General features: G+C 42.0%; 1 protein-coding gene across 5 annotated transcripts; it reads left to right on the plus strand.

Moving 5' to 3' along the window:
• Positions 1–1551: 1551 nt before the first annotated feature.
• On the plus strand, positions 1552–19255 carry ccdc50a (coiled-coil domain containing 50a). Of its 5 annotated transcripts, XR_007032018.1 has the most exons (13): positions 1552–1830; positions 5168–5230; positions 7653–7782; positions 9651–9741; positions 10386–10488; positions 12857–13771; positions 14583–14755; positions 15439–15483; positions 15853–15981; positions 16095–16177; positions 16285–16394; positions 16850–17071; positions 17162–19255. XR_007032018.1 is itself a non-coding variant. In XM_047336747.1 (12 exons), the coding sequence occupies exons 1-12, from the start codon at positions 1776–1778 to the stop codon at positions 16867–16869; spliced, it is 1917 nt and encodes a 638-aa protein (XP_047192703.1). In that variant the 5' UTR covers positions 1552–1775; the 3' UTR covers positions 16870–19255. The 5 variants fall into 5 exon arrangements, 4 of the variants coding, with proteins under 4 accessions (XP_047192703.1, XP_047192702.1, XP_047192705.1 ...); XM_047336747.1 differs by having other exon boundaries at positions 16850–19255; XM_047336746.1 differs by lacking the exon at positions 16850–17071.
• Positions 19256–19314: the final 59 nt, after the last annotated feature.

The raw sequence follows: 19314 nt of genomic DNA on the forward strand, positions 1-19314 counted from the left end.
GAATCAGTGGGCAATGTGTACCCTGTACTGTACATTACCCTAATGCAGATTTCTTATGTTGGAATAAGGCCATTTCATAATGATGCCATCATGACAATGCGAAAGTCAATGCATTACTATGCTATATAACGTAGTTTTCTGACTTTATTGTGACGTCAAAATGAACTCATTCCTACCATAGATTATTTTTTTCTCGTTTTTCTGGAACAAAAAATGTTATTAATATGTGCTTTAGCCTTCTCTAGCCTTATTCCTTTTAGAGATTATCTTGGTAAATGTCTCTTTCGATTTTTGTGTTTGTTTCTGTTAAGCCTTGAGCTTGACCTTTGACCAATCAGATCCAAATGTTAATCATCTGGAGACACCCTCCCAAGTCATATTCCCATCAAGTTTCAATAGTTCTTTTGTATATACACACACACACACACACACACACACACACACACGCACACGCAGGCGGAGATAAAAAACAATAATCTGCTTCCGGCTACACCAACACATAGTCTGCAAGGTGGTATTTTCTTACAGTTCACATTTATTGTTTTATATATGTGTGTGTGAAGTGTGAGGCATGCAGTAATCTGACCTGTCGGCTCTCCATTCCACGGCATCACTAATGAAATAGGTCAGGGTCATCCTGTATAAGTGAAAAGTTACATTTTCTGCAGGCGTCTTACCCCATAGTATAAATTCATTCCAATGTATTGTACTGCTTTAAGTTAGAAACAACACAAAACAGTCAGTCCCTATGTAAAGAGCCTCGAGACAATGTACGTTGTGATATGGCGCTATACAAATAAAATTGAATTGAATTTGAAACTGGTGTGGTGCGTTTGCGTTACACACCTGCATATTGAAATAGTGAACACTAGAGGGAGCAATTATATAAACACGATCAGATACCAGCTGCCGCTAGTGACACACTGTCCCCTGTGAATGCATGTCGTCTTCATTCAAACTAACAGGTGTGTAGTCAGTCCGCTGTGACTTCACATACAGTAGCTGAAGGCATCATTATTCACTAGGCCTATAGATCTGTGTGTGTGTGTGTGTGTGTGTGTGTGCACGTTCCCTGACGCTTCGTGGTGAAGACTTTTTGAGGCTAAAATTAAACCGGAAGTGCAATGTTTGGGCCTTCAAAACAGTCCTTTTTAAATGTCATGCATGCCCAATTAGATTCATTTCAATAACAAGCACACAATTTCTCCACATTTTGACTCAATATTTACTTGCCCTCTTTTGACCACACCCTATGTCTCTGTCTTTAATGAATGGCACTCGCTCTGTGTGCAGAACGTCGGTCAATGTGTTTCAATGAACCGAAAAGCAAGGGAGATAAATACACCAAGGTGAAGCCCTAGACTTGCCAAGCTGTGCCCTGTAGGCTTGTTTAGTAAATCAATCAGTGCTGGTGGTGCTTCGGAAGGACTCGACACCCACTGTGCTACGTGGCATAGGTGCTCCTTTATTTTGATATCTCTGAAGGGGAAGTCGGTGTCTGCTGTGTCTGACTTGGCGGCTGGGTGTAGGAAGGAAGGAGGGAAGGAAGGAAGGAGAGAGAGAGAGAGAAGGAGGGAGAGAGAAGGAGAGAGAGAGAGAGAGAGAGAGAGAGAGAGAGACACTAATCAACAGGACTCTCCGGCACCTGGACCATCAATCGGGTTTATGAGTCGGTGATCGATCAGGTTGCCGTTAACCTTCGGATAGAAGCGTGGACTTATAATTCAACGTCAACGGCTCTTTTTGCGCGTGTGTGACTTATTATTGGTGACAACATGGCTGAATGTAACATTAGCATCGACCAGAAGAAGCTGCCTGGAGTCAAAGAGGGTAACGTCCATGTCATGTTCACCGGCTGAGTGTAGCTAGCTGCTTAGCATGTTCTGTTAGCTGCTGCTAGCCGATCGGCGCAGGTGTGCGGCAGTGGTTCCGTCGCATTAACAGCCTGCGTCTGACGGCTGCTAGCGCGCCTTGCTAAGAGATGCTAGCAGGGCAGGGGTTGTCTGCACCGCCGTGGTCAGGTGGTCGGTACTGATGAGACTCCTCAGCCCGGGGACCGGGGACAGGTGTCGGGACACGTTCTGTACCCGGCCAAGGCTACAGGGGGTCATACCACACAGTTAGAACTATGGTGGTACACACGTGTGTGTGTGTGTGTGTGTGTGTTACAGTCAGGTGACTTGTCAGTACTGATCGTACTGTAGGTGTGTGTGAGCTGCAGTATGTGGTTCGGCCAGAGCTCTGACGTCAAGATACCTTTTGTGTTTTTGTTCGTGATGCAATGGACTTAAAGTGTCCACCATGTTCTGTCAGTTTTGAATGTCTGACACACCTGATTACACATTGCTGTTAGCTGTAGGGGGGGGGAGCAGAAAAGAAAATCTGTGCACTGCTCTTACATGTTGATCCAGAAGATTGGGCTGCATCACTCACGCCCTCCCACTTGACTTATACAGACGCGACAAACTTTGTCAACTATTGCAGCTGGTGTAAAAAAAAAACAAGTGGGGGCTTTTAGACGGGGACCGTCCTGTGTGTGTGTGTGTGTGTGTGTGTGTGTGTGTGTGTGTGTGTGTGTGTGTGTGTGTGTGTGTGTGTGTGTGTGTGTGTGTGTGTGTGTGTGTGTGTGTGTGTGTGTGTGTGTGTGTGTGTGTGGGGCTCAGCAGGACGCTTGTTATTCTGGTCAGAGGGAGAAGGACGGACAGGCATCTCCTCCACTGCTTGGCTCGCCTGCAGGAGGTTGAGAAAAGCTGATGGAGCAGTTTCATCCCTAGTGTATTCGGAACACAGTAAATATTGTGGGCCTGTCTAGTTTTTCTTGCACTGTTACAAGCTCAGTCCATGTGCAAGGTTTTTTTGCGGGGATATTTCCAGCTCAGTCCCAAAGACTTGACTCTTGTCGTCTTGCGGTGTCATATTAGGCTTAATTTCTGTTTCTTCCCCCAAATGTTTGAATGACGGTGTGAGAACTTAAACCATAGCTTGCATATTGCCTTTTGAAAAGTGTTGCCTGTTTGCAAGCTGTAACAGGAACCGGCCCTCAAAGCTAAAGTGCTGCTCCAGTTAAAACGACCAGTGTATGTTGCTGTACCAGCCTCAACAAATCTCAGATTTCTTTGCTAAGAAGATTAAGCATATGGTTGAAAGGGGGTCTGCGTTAATCATATCCCTTACTGATCTGAGGCAGTGGATGGGGGCTTAGTGGAGGTCTTGCCCTTCCCTCTACTATCTGTTTAACACTCCCAGACGATCTGGACAAGTCATCTGCGTTTTGTTTGTGTCCCAGGAGTATTTTGTCGCTGCCAATAATATTAACAACAGACATAGTGTAATTCTGGTTTTTTTTATAGTTTTTTTTACGTGGCTGAAGTAATCTTTGAGAGCAGATGATGGGCCGTGAGGTTACTAAGTACGGCTTTAATGGAAGCTTGGAGGAGATTTTAAAAATGCAAGATTAGTGTCAAAGAAGGGATTGATAAGACTGAATTTATATGACTGGATGTATATGGTGTATGATATAAATAATTATCTTCATGAAATAAGATAGATTAGGTAAAAGAAATGGTCAAGCAAGTCAAGTGTTTCTGTATTTTTGGTCCTCCCTGAATAGAATGACTTCAAACAGCAGCACTGTGGCTGCAGGATGGCTTCCTGTTAGATGAAATCATGGATTAATTTTAAGTTTTTTAGCTAAAGAAAAACATCATACTGCAAGTTGTTCAACAGGAGGTAGTTAATCCATGTTGACTGAACTGTGGAGGAACATACTGTACACCCTGTGCTATAAGATCCATAATTAGCTGAGGTTGTGAGAAAGGTCTTATACATGTCCCTGAGATTCTACTGTTCCTAGAAAACTGTCGGCACTTGAAGACTTGTAGATTCTGACTATTCGATGGGAGAAAAAGAGACGTTCATTTCAGAACACTTAAAATGAAAGTGTGCTGATGGTGTTGGGGTTTTTTTATGAGGGGAAACTCCCCTCCTTCAACTGCATGTACAATTGTTTCCAGAGTGAATTTTGTGGCATCAGTAATACTGAAACCAGAGATGGAAACTGCTTAATTTAGATTTGTTGTCTAGATATCTGTAAGATAGAAAACAAGCAGGAACATTTTTTGATTGATTAAGTATTCTTGGCCAATAGTTGTGATCATCCTCTACAGTATGCACTATATTTATGTCTACCTTAACTCATGTGGCAGACAATGTGATAAAAAGCAACTTACAAGTGAGAGATGACACTCAAGTGTCACTGCAGTTATAGGCATGTCGGGGTGTTAGATCTTGGTTTTAGCTGTAATGGTGGCACTTTAGTCCTTGAGCTTAGGCTGAATGTTAATAATTGTGTTTCTGTCATACAATGTTAATCACCAATAGATTTGTTGTTCAGATGATTATCAGGCTTTTCTGATCTGTCTGCTACAGTAGTTTACATCCTTAAGCTATTTTTGCCTAGTGCCTATATCACATGAATAGAATACACTGAAATTATGAATCTCTGTTGTTTGGAGTTTTACTCATGCACTTGTCACATTTTGTCAGCAGGGTCAGGGATTAAACTGGCAGCTCGTCAGCAAGCTTTCTCACTTCTTTCTTTGTAACCTCTTCAGTAAAAGCTCAGAAGTTTCCCTTCCAGTCTTGTTTTTATAGCCTGAGTGTGAACACTGGTTCTTCATTTATAGTTTCACTTCTTGTCTGTGCTGACACATAAATAACCAAACCACATCCCATCTTCAAGATGTCCAAGCACTTGATCATACTGAATAAAACTGTCGGGCCCAGTTTCTAACCTGTTGAATCAGTAGTCATCCAAGAACAGTAGCTATGCTTATGATAATAAGTGTAATGTTTTTCCTTCGTTTTTCTATGAGTGAATTCTCAAATAAATTCTCACCTAAATTGCATTGACAAATAATTAAAATCTCTAGTTCACCTGTTTAACTTGGCTTTCTTTCTTAATGGTTGCTCATTTTTTAACTATTTTTTATTCAAGCATATGTGTAGGCAGACTAGCGAAGCGCGAACGCCTGCCTGTATTCACGTCTTACTTCTCAGTTTTAATAAGCATCCAGTTGTTGAAGATAAGTTTGAGCTTTGTTGTTACAGGGATTTTCAGGATGCTTTTTCCATTTCACTGACTTTCTTTCTTTTCTTTTTTTCTCAGTGTGCCGAGACTTTGCTGTGCTGGAGGACCACTGCCTCGCCTATAACCTCCAGGAACAAGAAAGTAAGAGACTATAATATTTTTATTGATTTGGTTCTCCAAACATCTGCTTTCTTACTTTCAAGGCCCCTGATCACAGAACAGACCTGCGTTAAGCTCCAGAGAAAAACTCAGCTGCCTTTGTTGGATCCTGTTCTTTATTAAGACGGGAAAAAATCCAGAGAACTCATACAGATGGTTCCATTCCCTCCTTTTTTCTGGAGTCTGTTATAACACCTAATTCATTTATTGTCTGAAAATGTTTTTAACATCTCTAAAGAGAAGGGGGAAAAAAAGAATGCACTCCACAATGGTGAACTTTTCCCTTTTTGAATATTTGTCAAGTGTAAGGGGGTAAACTGCAGTGTCAGTAAGCCTATAAACCCTGCGTCAGCCACACAGTTCCCCAAGTGAATGGTGCAGGATGCCACAACAATACTGTATCAGAGCAGAATCCAGTGATTAAATGTGTGTGTAACAGCTGTGGCACAGAGAGGCCTGATTCTGGATCTGATGTTAAACAGCATGATGAGCTTAGCAAAGGTTTTGTCTGGAACTCACTGTGAGATACTGTTGTCTCTCAATGTGAGTGTAAAGAATGTAGGGTGCATACACATGGAAACACACTCCTCTCCTCTTTTTTTGTGTGTATCTTTAGACGTGTCGGTGCGCAGTCTGTCAGCAATGTGTTGGTCCCTGCATAACACATTAGATTAGCTAGTGCTTTTATGAGAGCATATGTGTGTGTGTAACGCTTCAACATCTTTTTCACATTATTCCAAAATGTTGCCGTTCACATATGAAGAATGCAGCAGGAGATTGTCCAGGTCAGATGATAATAATAATAATACATCATATTTATGTAGCGCTTTTCAAAATGCACAAAGATGCTTATGATGCGTTCACAACAGCACGAGAATTCCCGAAACATGGCGAGGGGTGGAGCCTCGGTACAGCGCCCACTAGCTCGCTGTGAATTTACCTGCTGTATTCTCACACAGGCTCACTTGTACATTTGCCAGAAAAGTTCTGGAAAATGTCTGTTGTTGAGTGCATGTTTGAAAGCAGCTTTAGGTCAAGCCAACTCTTGCTGAAAGAAAGAAACCTTTTCTGCCATGACGCACTGACAAACACACCCAGACATAATAAGGCCTGCATTCTTTCATCAGACACAAATGATGTTCTACAGAACGCTAATGGCCTCCAGCTTCCATTTACACTGTGACAAGAAGTGATGAACCAGCAGAAGGAGGCTGCGGTTTTTATGTTCAGATTTCTTTGGTGAGTTTGTTTTGAAAGTGTTGACAGTGGAAACATAATTGGTTTCCATAAATAGTGTAGATTATGCAACAAGCTCTGCAAGGAAGACAGCCAGTTGTCATCCAGCCACACCCCCAGGTTAGTTTTTAGCTGTGGTTCATTTGGTCTTGGCTCACCTTGTATTTTCATTAACCAGTTTGTTGGTTAAAAAAATGTTTTTCACCTTTGACCCTGAAGGTCACAGAGGAGAATGCCAGCTGACTTCACCATTCAGTCTTAAATGCTCAGTGTCCCTTTTTTTTTTTTACTAGAAAACACTGAATACAAATGCTTGTGCAAGCACTTGGTGTCTTAGTTTCTCTATTGCAGTGCACAGCTACCCACTGACACGCCAGAGGTTCACATCATCGAGCTTTCTATCCGCAACTCCCCTTTTTCTGAATGACGCAAGACCTTTTTTTTTGCTGCTTTGAAAGATCAATCAATTTTATTGTTCAAAAGCATGGTAGTGGATAAATGATAGCCTTATCTCAGGCACTGGTATCAGGTTTGTCGTCAAATATTTTATTTGTGAGGTGTCATAAACTTAAACGATCTATCAGTGTCACACAGAAAAATCAATGTCACTCTTTGACTTTTTTACCAAGTTGCCACAGCTGTGACTCACAGTTTCCCGATTCAATCTCACCGGTGAGAGAGTAGAAACTTTATGGAGCCTCTTGCGGGTAAATTGCCAAATGTAATTTGGCGCTTTTCACATGAAAGCTGGGGACAAATCGATAGGCAGGTGAAACAGAGCTGAGCGAGTGAGTGATGCTCTCAATGCTTACAAAGCACTTGGAGTGCGTCAGCAAGCAGGATTTATCATCTGTTATGGCCCACAACATGCCATTACACAACCTTGGAAAGAAGCGTCAGCTTCGAGCACCCATTTCTCAGTGACTAAGAGCGCTCGCTGTTTATTACCAGAGACCAAAGCAACAGTGTCCTCGATCTTGTTCTCCGCAGACCATCCATACAACTGCTCCTCACTGAGGAGAGCAGCGAGAAAGTGTGGATCTGTAAATAAACTCCTCACTGCTCTGCTGTTCGTCATCCAGCTAATTCTTCACCACTAGTGCGGTTTCAGTACAGCTGACCTACTCTTGCAATGCTAAGAGCGATGCTCATGTGTTTGTGTCTACAGTTGAGAGCCACTTGGCGTCTAACGTCCATAAGAGCCGTCTGGTGCAGAAGGACCTGCAGGTGGCCAAGAAGCTGCAGGAGGAGGAGGATAAGAGGGCCAAGAGCCAGAACCAGAAACAGCATGGTGACATGTGGGTATCACTCAAACACACAGAAATCATAAAGTGTTTGACTCATGAGTCTTATTGTATTGTACTAAAATCCATTAAACAGTTAATTATATGAGATCAAGAGTTTACTTAAAAGATGTTAACTGGTTATGATTTTATTATAAGGGTTTAGTTGTATCCATCTTTTTCAGGGCAGCAATTTGGAATCATACTGTATTTGTTTAAATACCTTTTGCCCCTCAAAGACTTCATGAAGTCATGAGAATACTTGGCAGTTTTTTTCTGTGTAGCAATGTGCAGTATCTGCTGCGTTATTGATAGCATTTGTTTCAGATTATTGCAATCAAGTGAAATTAATCCCAAACCCTAAAACACATGTTAGCTAATCCAGCAGTCAAGTTAATTCAGCGTTCATTGGATTGTGTTGAACCCTTTTTATTGTTGTAAATCAGTCAGTCATGTCTTGTATTCATTACCAGCAGTAAGCCTGGTTATGTTCTCTCATTAGATTTGTACTGAAGAATGATGACAAAGGAGGTCAGAAATACCTTTTTTTTTTTTCTGGTAGGAGACAACATTGAGTCGCATTCTTCACTCACTTTGTGATAAAGAGCATCTTTTACTGGTAAAGGCTTTTCTATGTCACAAAATATGAATTTGTCTAACATTTCTTAAAAAAAAAAAAGGTGAATATTATTTAGCCTGTAACACAAGCAGATCATTCACAATTCTTGCAGTCGCTACGTGGTATAATCCATAGCGCTGATATATAGATATAATTTATTCATTTAGAGTTTGGAGTCAGCTCCAGCTACCCGTCCAAAACTATGCAGCGTCCACACATACTGACCACAATGCCCTGAAGCAGATACATAACTCAAGCTTCAGTGACTGTTCATCCTCTGTTGCCTATGCCTCAGTCCAGACCAGGAGCTGCAACAAAGCATGCAATCTTTCTATCTGCTCTGCAATTTTGTAATTATCCAAATAAAATTGCTGACTCACAGCTCAGTGATCTCTCTGTTCCAAGCACACACAGACACAGTGAGCCCCCCCCACCCCCCAGAGAGAGGCCAGATGCTCCACCATGGATGCAGAGAGGCCAAAACTGTTTGTCATGCTGGGAGCTCACACTGTCGTCCACCCTGCTCTTGCCAGTGCTACTTCACATACACCCACGCTCACATTTAACTAAACACAGACAAACAGAAGAATGCAGTGTCACTTGTCAGTGAGTGTGCACTGACAAAGACATACCAAGGTGCTACAGTCTGTCTGCTTCTGCCAGCTTAAGTTCTCCCGATCCGTCGGCTGCTGGGGTCAAATACAGGATAAGCGCAGGGTAGTTAGTCGAGCTGTTGCACTCTCCATAAGCGACGCATCACACTCATGTATGTCTCGCAGACAAACGGAGAAAAGATCTTTGCATACCGGCCCTGCAGGGAAGATGGTGTTGTTGTCAAAATCATGTGTTTCAAAGATGTGAGGGAACCGAAGACATTCCCGCTGTCGTGTGAAGCACACACGCCATCTTTCACAACATGCTAGACAGATTCAAAGATGGGCTCCTCGTGTGTTTACCGCACGGCATGTGAGTTTGAATGTATTAAGGCAAATTACATAACAGAAAAAATGGTAACACAAGCATCAACTGAAAGTTCTCAGACAATGTGAGACATTGAGCTACTGAACAAATGCGAGAAAAATATCGGAATATGGATGCAAATAATTGTGGAAAAAGTGCTTTAGAGGAACAAAACATCTTGATCATAATCATCATCCAAATTCCTACTATAATTTGTATAGTTGTATATCTGAATAATGTATTAATGTTGTTCATCCTCCCAAACATGCATATTTCAACTCATGGGATCCAATTGGAACCTCAGTGAGCGCCAAGATAATGAGATCGCCCAGGAGATTCAGGAAGAACTGGTCCGACAGGCCGAACTACAACGACAGCAGGAAGAAAAAGATGCGGTAAGAAATGCACACGCCATCAGACATTTCAGCCCATTCAAGCATGTTCGGTTACATCTAAGGACTCGACTTCTAGTATCGATGCAATGAAATGGATGGGTCACTATACCTGGATTAATTTAATTGAGTAGCAGACACTGTACATTATCCTTAATTGTTACTCTCTACATAAAGAGCAGGGATCAGGAGTTTTTTTTTTTTTTTAAATGTCTTGATATAGTTGTTGTGATCTCATTGCTTTGTACTGCTATGAAAAAAGAGCTCTGACTTGCCTGAGTAGGTCACTACAGCATTTGATTTTTGTTGGGTTTTTTTAAAATAGGGGCAGCTGTGGCTCAGGAGGTAGAGTCGTTCGTCCACCAACCAGAGGGTTGGCGGTTCGATCCCAGCGATGTGACCTTGGGCAAGACACTTAAGCATGAATTGGCTCGAGAAAAGTGCTGTATAAATACAGTCCATTTACCAATTTAAAACCTCAGGGAATGATGGAACTCACCACTATAATCTGATATATCTGAAACCACGCTGACTCACAAAAGGCAGAAACTACAACTCAAAACAAAGTGACATGGCCAAACAGATATGTTTTTTGTATATATATTCACGTGGAACAACATGTTTACTGTTGCCTTATTTGTTTCTAGGCCATAGCTCGTAAGCTGCAGGAGAAGGAGATGAAAGAGGAAAAGAGGAGACAGAAACAGAAGGAAGCCAACTTTGAGGAGGATTACTTTGAGGATCACGGAGGTGGGGAGAGCAACATTTTCTCATGTTAATGTGTGTCTGTTGTGTATTTTTTGCCCATGTGAGTTTTCTTGTGTTTTATGACATGGGAGATTATATGCTTTTCTTTCTTTTGTGGACTGAAATTTTATTTTCAGCTCTGGATTTATGGGGGTGTGCACAGTGCTGGAGATTGTTGCTGACTCCAGGCAAAGATTTTGGTGTGCATTCTTAAGCATATAATTTACCTTGAAGGGAAGCTTGTGGGTTCCTACAGAGAAATAAATTGCCATTTTGCTCCGGTTCAAGAGCAAACGACTGTAAATGGGTGCTCCAGTTTTAAGATGCATCTTAAATGCGTAACAACCTCAGATGTAAAATTAATTTCCAGGTAAGAACTAAATGCATTATGAAAAATTGTATCCAGTAATATTATATACCCACTTTACACCCACAAATATTCACCATAAATGTCAGAGCTCTTGTTCCCACTGGCAGGCTGCAGTGTATTTTTATTTGTCTGGTGACAGAGTTGTTTTTGAGCTTTTTCAATTTTTCAGGCTCTGCAAGTAAACCACGGGATGCAAGAAAGGGCAAAGTGATAGGCGGCAGCTGAACAGAGAGGAAATGAGAGTAGTTTCCTATAGGTGGTGTTTGAAGTGTACACAGCGCTGCGTAGACGGACATTAGCCTCTTTGTTGACATACATAGGACCGTACAGTCTACCTGTTCTGTGGATCACCAGCCATCGCCGTGCTTTATCTGTCTCTGAAGATGTCACACATGCCAGGTGGTCAGGATGAGGCTCCGCCCTTGCTGACTGTACCACTCTGCCCTTCTCTTTACACTAGAATACATGTGGCACCACTGGATGCACTGTGTTCGATGTACAGCCTTGTCAGTTACATAACCACCCACCTCGAATGTCCCTGCTGAGTGTGTGTACACATACAACTGCAGAGGTGTGAATGTGCTCACAGTGTTACACAGAGATTCAGCCCTTTTGTTTACTCTGCCTCTAATACTGTAAGGGAGTGACCTAACGTTTGGTAACAAGATACATTTTTATGCAAGATTGTCACTGCACAAAGGTTTTTAAGTTTTGAGACTCTTGCACCTTTCATGTAAATTTTTCATCAACGATTTGAAACATTTAAAATCTCCACCCCACTAGGTTTTTTAACCTATATGCACATCCTCACATTTTGTATTCGCACCTCTGAGATATCATGTAGCCTCTCAGCGGGCCGTATAATTGGCTGCTAATCCAAAGGAAGTGAGAGGCTGCTGACTGTTTTATTAATCCAGTGGATTATGGGCAGAACCTGTATCCACTCAACAGATACACAACTGGAGAAAGATAGGGAGGCCGGTTGAAAAATCTGATTTGTGTTTATTGCCAAGTAGGTTTTCACATTTTTTGTTATTTGCTTTGATGTTTTGGTGCATAATTAAACAAATAAGAAGAGAATTGTATGTATAAGGAGAAACGCAGTGAAAAACCTGTACAGTAAAGTATGAGTAAAAAGGTGAATAAGTCCAGTCTGTCACCAAGTTACATCTGTATAGGTTCTGCACGGGAAAAAGTGCAAGCGATCCATGTGGTGGGATGTGCAGAAGTTGTGTGCGAACACTTAAACCCGCCCATTCACTTTGAGGCAGGTATCAGCTCAGTCAGGCTTTATATGCCTCCTTTTATTTAAAAGTTTGAACACCAACAAAGTCACTTTGTTAATGCAGCAGGTTAGATGGTTGGAATTCCTTTGAGCTGACTCGGCGCAGGGCAGACCTACTTCTACTGTGTGCTTCCTTTCCACTCGTTTGTTTTCATTCAAACTTCAGTCAGTCACTGGCCAACTCCCAGCAGGAGGGAGATTTAGTCACAAACATGTTGTTCAAGTTCAGTTTTTCCCCTCTTGGTCAGCCTCTGGTTACAGTACAGTACTTGCTTGGTTGTCAGTTGTGCCACCTATTAATTTCTCAGTTGTCTGTATAACAACCTACAATATATTTAAATGTGTTACTAGCACATACTGGCTGTTCACTGTCACCTTAACAAGTCTGAAGTGTTGGGAGCTTTTCCATTCTGTAGTACTACTCTTAATTCATGAAACTGTATTTGATTGAAATTACAAACGCTTGTTTGCGCTTACCTACATTTTTTCCACGAGTAACCGCATCTCTGGACATAATACCGACACATTAGCATTTGTTTTACATACTGTGTTTTGACCATCCCTCTCCTCACCTGTCCTGTGTCTAGCTCAAGTCTCACTAATCCTCTCAGCCTAAATCATTCCCTGTTATTTCTCACCTCATGTTTTCATCAACGCTCATCATTCTCTGCACTCTGCCCTCCTTCCACCCTCATCTTCACCTCTGCCGTGCTCAGCTGCAAGAAGGCCTCTTGATCTGGACAAACACACCCGCCACAGATCAACGTCTCCAGGCCAATATGATGCATACGCTCCAGTGAGCTCACATCGTGATCACTCCCCTGATTACAGCTCGACAGAGCCAAAAAGGAGCAGGTACCCAAGACAGGACCCAGCGGCACCCCACAGCCGCTCTAGATACCCTGAGCACGCCTCGGTGGCAGAGGGAGGGCGAAGCAGGCATGCAGATCCGTACCCAGAGCACCTACTGCCCTCTAGAGGCAAGCATGGAGAAAAATACCAGGAGAATGAACCCACAGAGACTGGCAGAGCTAGGGGCTCGGCGGGGGAGGACCCAGAGAGAGTGTTGAAGAGACAGGATAGACCAACCAGACCACCTCCACCACATATCCACATAGAGAAAGACAAGGCCTTGGACAGAGGAAGGGACAGGCGACGTGACCGAGACAGGGGAAGAGATCTCGATTGGGAGAAGCATATGGGAAAAGACCACAGGAGAGGCAGGGAGCAGGACCTCCGGGGGACGAGAGCAGGAGGAAGAGACGGGGAAAGATCCAGAGATAGAGGACAGAGTGGGGACAGACACAGAGAGAGAGACACACAAAGACAGAAAGACAGAGCACGAGCAAGAACCAGGAGCAGGGAGAGAGGACTGGATCAGGATCCTTTGGAGCAGGGTCAAAGAAGGGACTGGTCGAGGGAGGGCAGGGCTTCCTGGTTGGAGGAAGAGGATGATGGTGAGAGGGAGAGGAGAGCCAAGGGTCGGCAGCGTGTCCAGTCTGGCCCCGAAGAGGTGTTTGACGAGCCCAGGAGTGACGAAGGCAGAGGGGACACCAGGGAATTCTGGGACCCTCGGCATGGGGAGGGTCCCAGTGGTGAACGCATTCATTCTCATCCCAGCGGAGAGACAGGTACCCCCCTGAGCCTCCCTCGGGGCTCTGCGTGGGTGTTTGTGTGGTGTGCTGGAGCTTTTTTTGCTGTGGCAATCTCAGGTGGTGGGCTGATCTACTATAACAAGGCCATTTACTAATAAAAACACTAATTTAATTTTTTTATTTTCTATTGTCTGATATTTAATTTATCTGAAATCATTGGATATGTTGATGATTTGCTGTTGGTTTGGCTGATAATTGCAATGTCCGCAGTGTTGTTGAAAGAGGCAACAATTTCCCTGTGCAGAGACTGAAATGCGTGCTCTGATTTTCTAGTAGAATAGCTCCATAGATTTTTGATAAGCAGACATTTGGTATTCACAAAGGGCTTCACTAGTGTTGAGCTAGTTGTATTATCTCATCCCAATGATGTGAAAAGCATTAAACAAAACACTAGTGTAGATGCACTGCAGCCCTTTTGGATGCCTCATGGCTTTAATCCAACTACAACTGATTGTATTGCAGGGCAGAAATTATTTGTCATCGGCAGAAAATTATTTTGATAATCTTTAATCATTTAATTTAGTTATTTATCAGAATGCAAGAAGATCTTGGCTCAATTTTCTGAAATGTGCAGATTAACCAATCTTTACCTATCGTCTGTCTGTAATTTGGTTTTTGACTGTTGATCAGACAAAACAAGTAATTCGTGGATATTGCCCCTGGGCTCTGGAAAATTGTGAATAGTTCAATAATTGTGAATGCTTTTTTTTCTGATGCTCTAAATATAATTTGATAATGTTAACCATTGCCCTAATTTATTGTTAATGTAATGTGCTGACGTCCGCAGGTCGTATTGTGCACCGTGGGAGTGGAGCCGTCATAGCGGAGACAGAGTATGAGCTGAGCGAGGCCACCAAGGGGCTGACGAAGCTGGATCTCCGTGAGCAGGAGCTGAAGGACATGGAGGTGGCCAGGAAACTGCAAGAGGATGAAATCAATGTGGGGAGGGAAACAAGACAGGTATTTGGGGCGGGGGGGGGGTTCTGCTTACAAAAGGAACTGTAATTAATTTTATGTGCATGTTTGTAAGCCAAGAGCAAACTTAATACACTTTTCAAGAAACAATTTTAAAGACCAGGAGCTGAATACGAACATGCAGCTCCTGGATAATGATTGGATGTTAAGATGGGTCAGAGTCAAAGTTGCATTTTTAAGCTAATAATAAATCCAATATCAGAAGAGTAGAAATGTCATAGGCCCAGTGTAACAAGTACAATGTTGTTTATTCTCACCAGTGGACGAAGTATGTTGGAGGCTTTTCAGTTTTGAAAGGTTTCTTTCATCAAAAAAGTATAAAAGAAAAGAACATGGAAGATTTTGGTTTCATATGATGATTCAAATCAAACGTGAACTCTACTTTTGAATTGACTTGAATAAACATCACAGCTGCTCTGTCACAGCAGCTTCAGAATGAATTCTGAGGACCTGCTCATACGCAGCATGAAGATGCGTCCCGTAAAAATACTAGTTTGTAGTGTATCACTACATGTGTACATTTCTGACGACTATGCTATGAATGACTTGAAGCCTGAGTGTCAAAGAAGCTTCCTGAAAGACCTCAATCTCAGTGATTTCCTGTTGTATAATGTCTGAACACTGTGTTCCACTCTGGGGAAAACTTCTTGATTGTCTTTTGGTTTCAGGCGAGCAAGATGCAAACACGTGCAGCCCAAGTGGCCCAGGATGAGGTGAGACACAAAGTCTGGAAACTTTTCTTATGCTCTTTGTCCCCTTTTAATATTTCATTTCCTGAGCCCAGCAAATCGAATCAGCTTTATCATTTAATCCTGAGTATGTAAACCAGACAACTGTTGTTATTTTAATACTTTTAATCATACTTTAATCAATACTTTTTTTTTTTTATCTGTTTGAATTCCAGAGTAGCAATACATGTCACATGACTGTTAAATAAACACCATGTGATTCAAATAAACAGTGACATGAATCACAAATCGGTGCACACAATGAATCCATATTTTAAGGATTTGGAATTTTTTTTCTATGACTGTGTACGTTATCCAGTTGATGTGGAAGTGTCTGTCGCTTCGCTCTGGCAGGAAATAGCCCGACTGCTGATGGAACAAGAGAAAAAGGAGTACAAGAAGAACCGAGAGCGGGAGAAAGAGAAGGAACGAGAGAGGGAGAGGATGGCGATGGAGAGGAGGCGACCAGAGGGAGACTCCAGGGTAATTTTCCAAAGCCATACTTATTTTAAAAAGTGGGATGAAATATTTTTGTGTCTTTCCACTGTGGTACAAAACCCTGATTTTTAGAAACCATAATTGTTGTTGGTTTCCAGCCAAATTCGGAGGAAGTCGTCCGGCCTAGAACTCGAGAAGAATACGAGTACCAGAGGCAGAGGAACCACAACAAGCCTGCCAGGTTCAAGTTCTTCTTAAAACCAAATATTTCCAGTCGGCCAAGAAGTAAAAACTCAATCATAACATTAATTTTCCTTTTTTCTGTTTTCCTCTCTCCGTCTTTGTCAGGCCTCCTCAGCCTCGTGCACATGACTATGAGAATGTGAACCCTGGTTATGGCTACCCGGACCACCCTGCCCCCCCGCGCGCTCCCACCAGACCTGAGGCTGCTTACAAAGGTATGATGTGTCCACGTGAGGGAGGGGCTGTGTTTACTTCATCCAAACATTAGGTACTGTCTTGTGGGATGTAACTTTTTTGTTAACTGACCGCACTGGTGATTTTTAATAATTGCATATTAACTACAAATTCTTACTTGTTATCTTAAGGAAGTGTTGACTTTTGAATTTGAAAATAGAAATCTGAACATCTTTTGGTTTTAGCTTATACACTCTCCCTATAATGTATGGATTAGAAGAAAAAGTTATAGTTCTATCTTTATGAATGAGTCACAGCTTTCATACACTCGGTTTAAAATGAAAATCCTTGTTCCTTTGATGGACTAAAATCACGGGTTGCAATGAAACTATTATTTTCATTATTGATTCATCTGCTGATTATTTTCTATAGAAAAGTGTGGAATAAGTGATCCTCAGTTTCCCAGAGCTCTCTCTGTCTCCTCTGTCTTTTCCAGGTGCCTATTACAAGCGGTGACTCAGGCTCTCTACCACGTCCAGACGTGCTGTCGGTCGTTCTTCGTCCTTTTCTTTTTATATATAATTTATCTTTTTGTTTTACTACCATTCACTCTCTGTTGACCAAAAGCTTTGGGACAATCTAATGAGTTTGCAATGGTATTTTTTTTATATACTACCCTCCAAAGTTTGCCCTGAGTTAAGGAAGTGGGTCTGTGAGAGTGAGTGCTGGAACCACACTCATCTTTTCCTTTCTTTTTTGATTTTTTCTTGTAAATTCTAATTGATATTATTTCTTTTAACTGACTCAGCACCTAGAGGAGCCAAACGAGCAGCCTTGTGACATCAACTCCCATGATTCTTACCTGTTGATACAGAGGACCTGGCTCCTCACCTGCTGTGCTCTTCCTGTGCTGATGTTCGTGCCATCACAAGGGCTCAAGGCCTCTCCTGGATTCAACCATGCAATCTCAGATTTCCTCATGCCTCTTCATGGGACGTGCCTGTCTGGTCCAACATGGATGCTACAGTGTCTTAGATACCAACACGGCAGCTGCTTTGTATCACCCGTGCTGTTCTGCAAGGCCACACAGGCCTTATCCATGACTCTGGAGGGATACATTTCCATTGCTGTATTAAAACAAAACAAACAAAAGATAAGCCTTTTTATCAAGATGCTGGTAGTTTTTACATGTTAACCACCTTGTTCCAGTGCAGAGGAGGTGGAGCTTTGTGATGACCCATGGACTTTTTTTATGGCTGTTGGCTGTGTCTCTCTTTCAGCTCTCCCATCGTCCTGAAACTGAAGGTGGAGGGATGATGTTCTGTGTACGACTCACTGTTCCTATGTGCATGCTTACTGAAAGTGTTCAACTGTGTACATGCATTTCTGCTCTATATCAAACTATCTGGCTCCCTTTTTTCTTTTTTTTTGTGAGGAAGGGCTAAAGCCACAAAAAGCCAATAATCTTCGCCCTAGTGGATAAACGAAATATGTGCCAGCTCATATACTTCTGTAAATGATAAAAGTTTCTTGCCAACTACTTCATATCAGCTTGCCATTTTTAAATTTTAGAACTGGCTCATGAAGAAACCAGAAATGAAATGCATGTACATTGCTCGTCTGTCAAACCAGAATTCATCCTTGTGCTTATGGCACAGGCATTGTGCGATTGAGTATCTGCTTTTGTTTTATTTAAATGTAAATATCTGTTTTTTTGTTTTAATTGTTTTAATTTAACTTGTGTTACCAAACCCTGCCCCCCACCACTGTGGAACATACAAGATTCTGGCTTCAGTTCTAATATCTTGTGTTTCTCTTGGTGTCTTTGTTCAGAAAGGGAGCCTTATATTTTATTTTTATACTGCATTTTCTTGCTCTTTCCTCAGATTGTTCCCTTAGTTGTCAATTCCTCCCAAACCTTCCCACCGTCACTTCCACTCCTTTTATCTTTGTATCAGAAATCTCTTCCTGTCGGCAGAAAAGGTAAACAGTCCCACAATGGAACTTCATCTGGTGCATCTGAATTAATTCAAAGCTTTAGCTGGAAAATTGACATCAAATATATATTACTCATTAAAGGGACCTATTTTATTTTAATTTGTGTTTTTGTAACGTTTCAGAATCCATTATTTTCTGTTCATATTGAATAAGTATGTGATAGAAAAACAAGTAGCACATTTGAACTATTGAGTTTGACTGAAATGTTTTTGTGTTTGTCCTACAAACTGATTCAGTCTTTGAACATTCAGGTGGACTCTGCTGGCCTCAGTGCTGCTTCCATGTTCTCATGATAAATGTTGCTGAGATGTATCGATCAGCTTCTAAAATGAATCCCTCCCTGTTTAGAGAAAATGTGTCATTTTCTTTGTCGTGTTTGTATCGCTGAACGTGCAGGAGTACGTGCAGGTGTCGTTGAATCGCCGATGTTTTAATTGCTGTTGAAAGACTGGGATTTGTGCCATATGTTTAAAAATGTTCAGGGACTTGAAAATTGGGGGGGGGGGGAGTTTAATGTTGTGCTTGTCGCAGTCACCACGCCCAACACCGACCGTGTGAACTCCCAATTTACTCATTGATGACGGCACCACCCTGTGGACATGTTGAAAGTTACAAAATATATATATCTACAAAATGGATCTGATCAGGATGCATCTTGGTATATTCATGGATGTTCAGCATGAGACTGTGCTTTTGAGTGCCGTCTACATCAAACAGGGAGTCATGTTTTAAATTCTCTTTAATCCTGGGCTTGTATGCAATTTACCAATCATGAATCAACACGTGTGTTGGCACTTAATGTAACATAACTTTGTCTTCTTTTTTTTAGGTAAAGTGAATACACCTGTTTCTTTTACTTACAGCATTTCAAAATGTAATAAACTGTATCAGCATTCCCACTGTTTATGAATAAGACTTGTCTATGAAGTCACATGATGCTGTTCAGTGGGTTGGAGTTGTCCC

This window comes from Scophthalmus maximus, chromosome 13, assembly GCF_022379125.1.
Source record: "Scophthalmus maximus strain ysfricsl-2021 chromosome 13, ASM2237912v1, whole genome shotgun sequence".
Lineage (NCBI taxonomy): Eukaryota > Metazoa > Chordata > Actinopteri > Pleuronectiformes > Scophthalmidae > Scophthalmus > Scophthalmus maximus.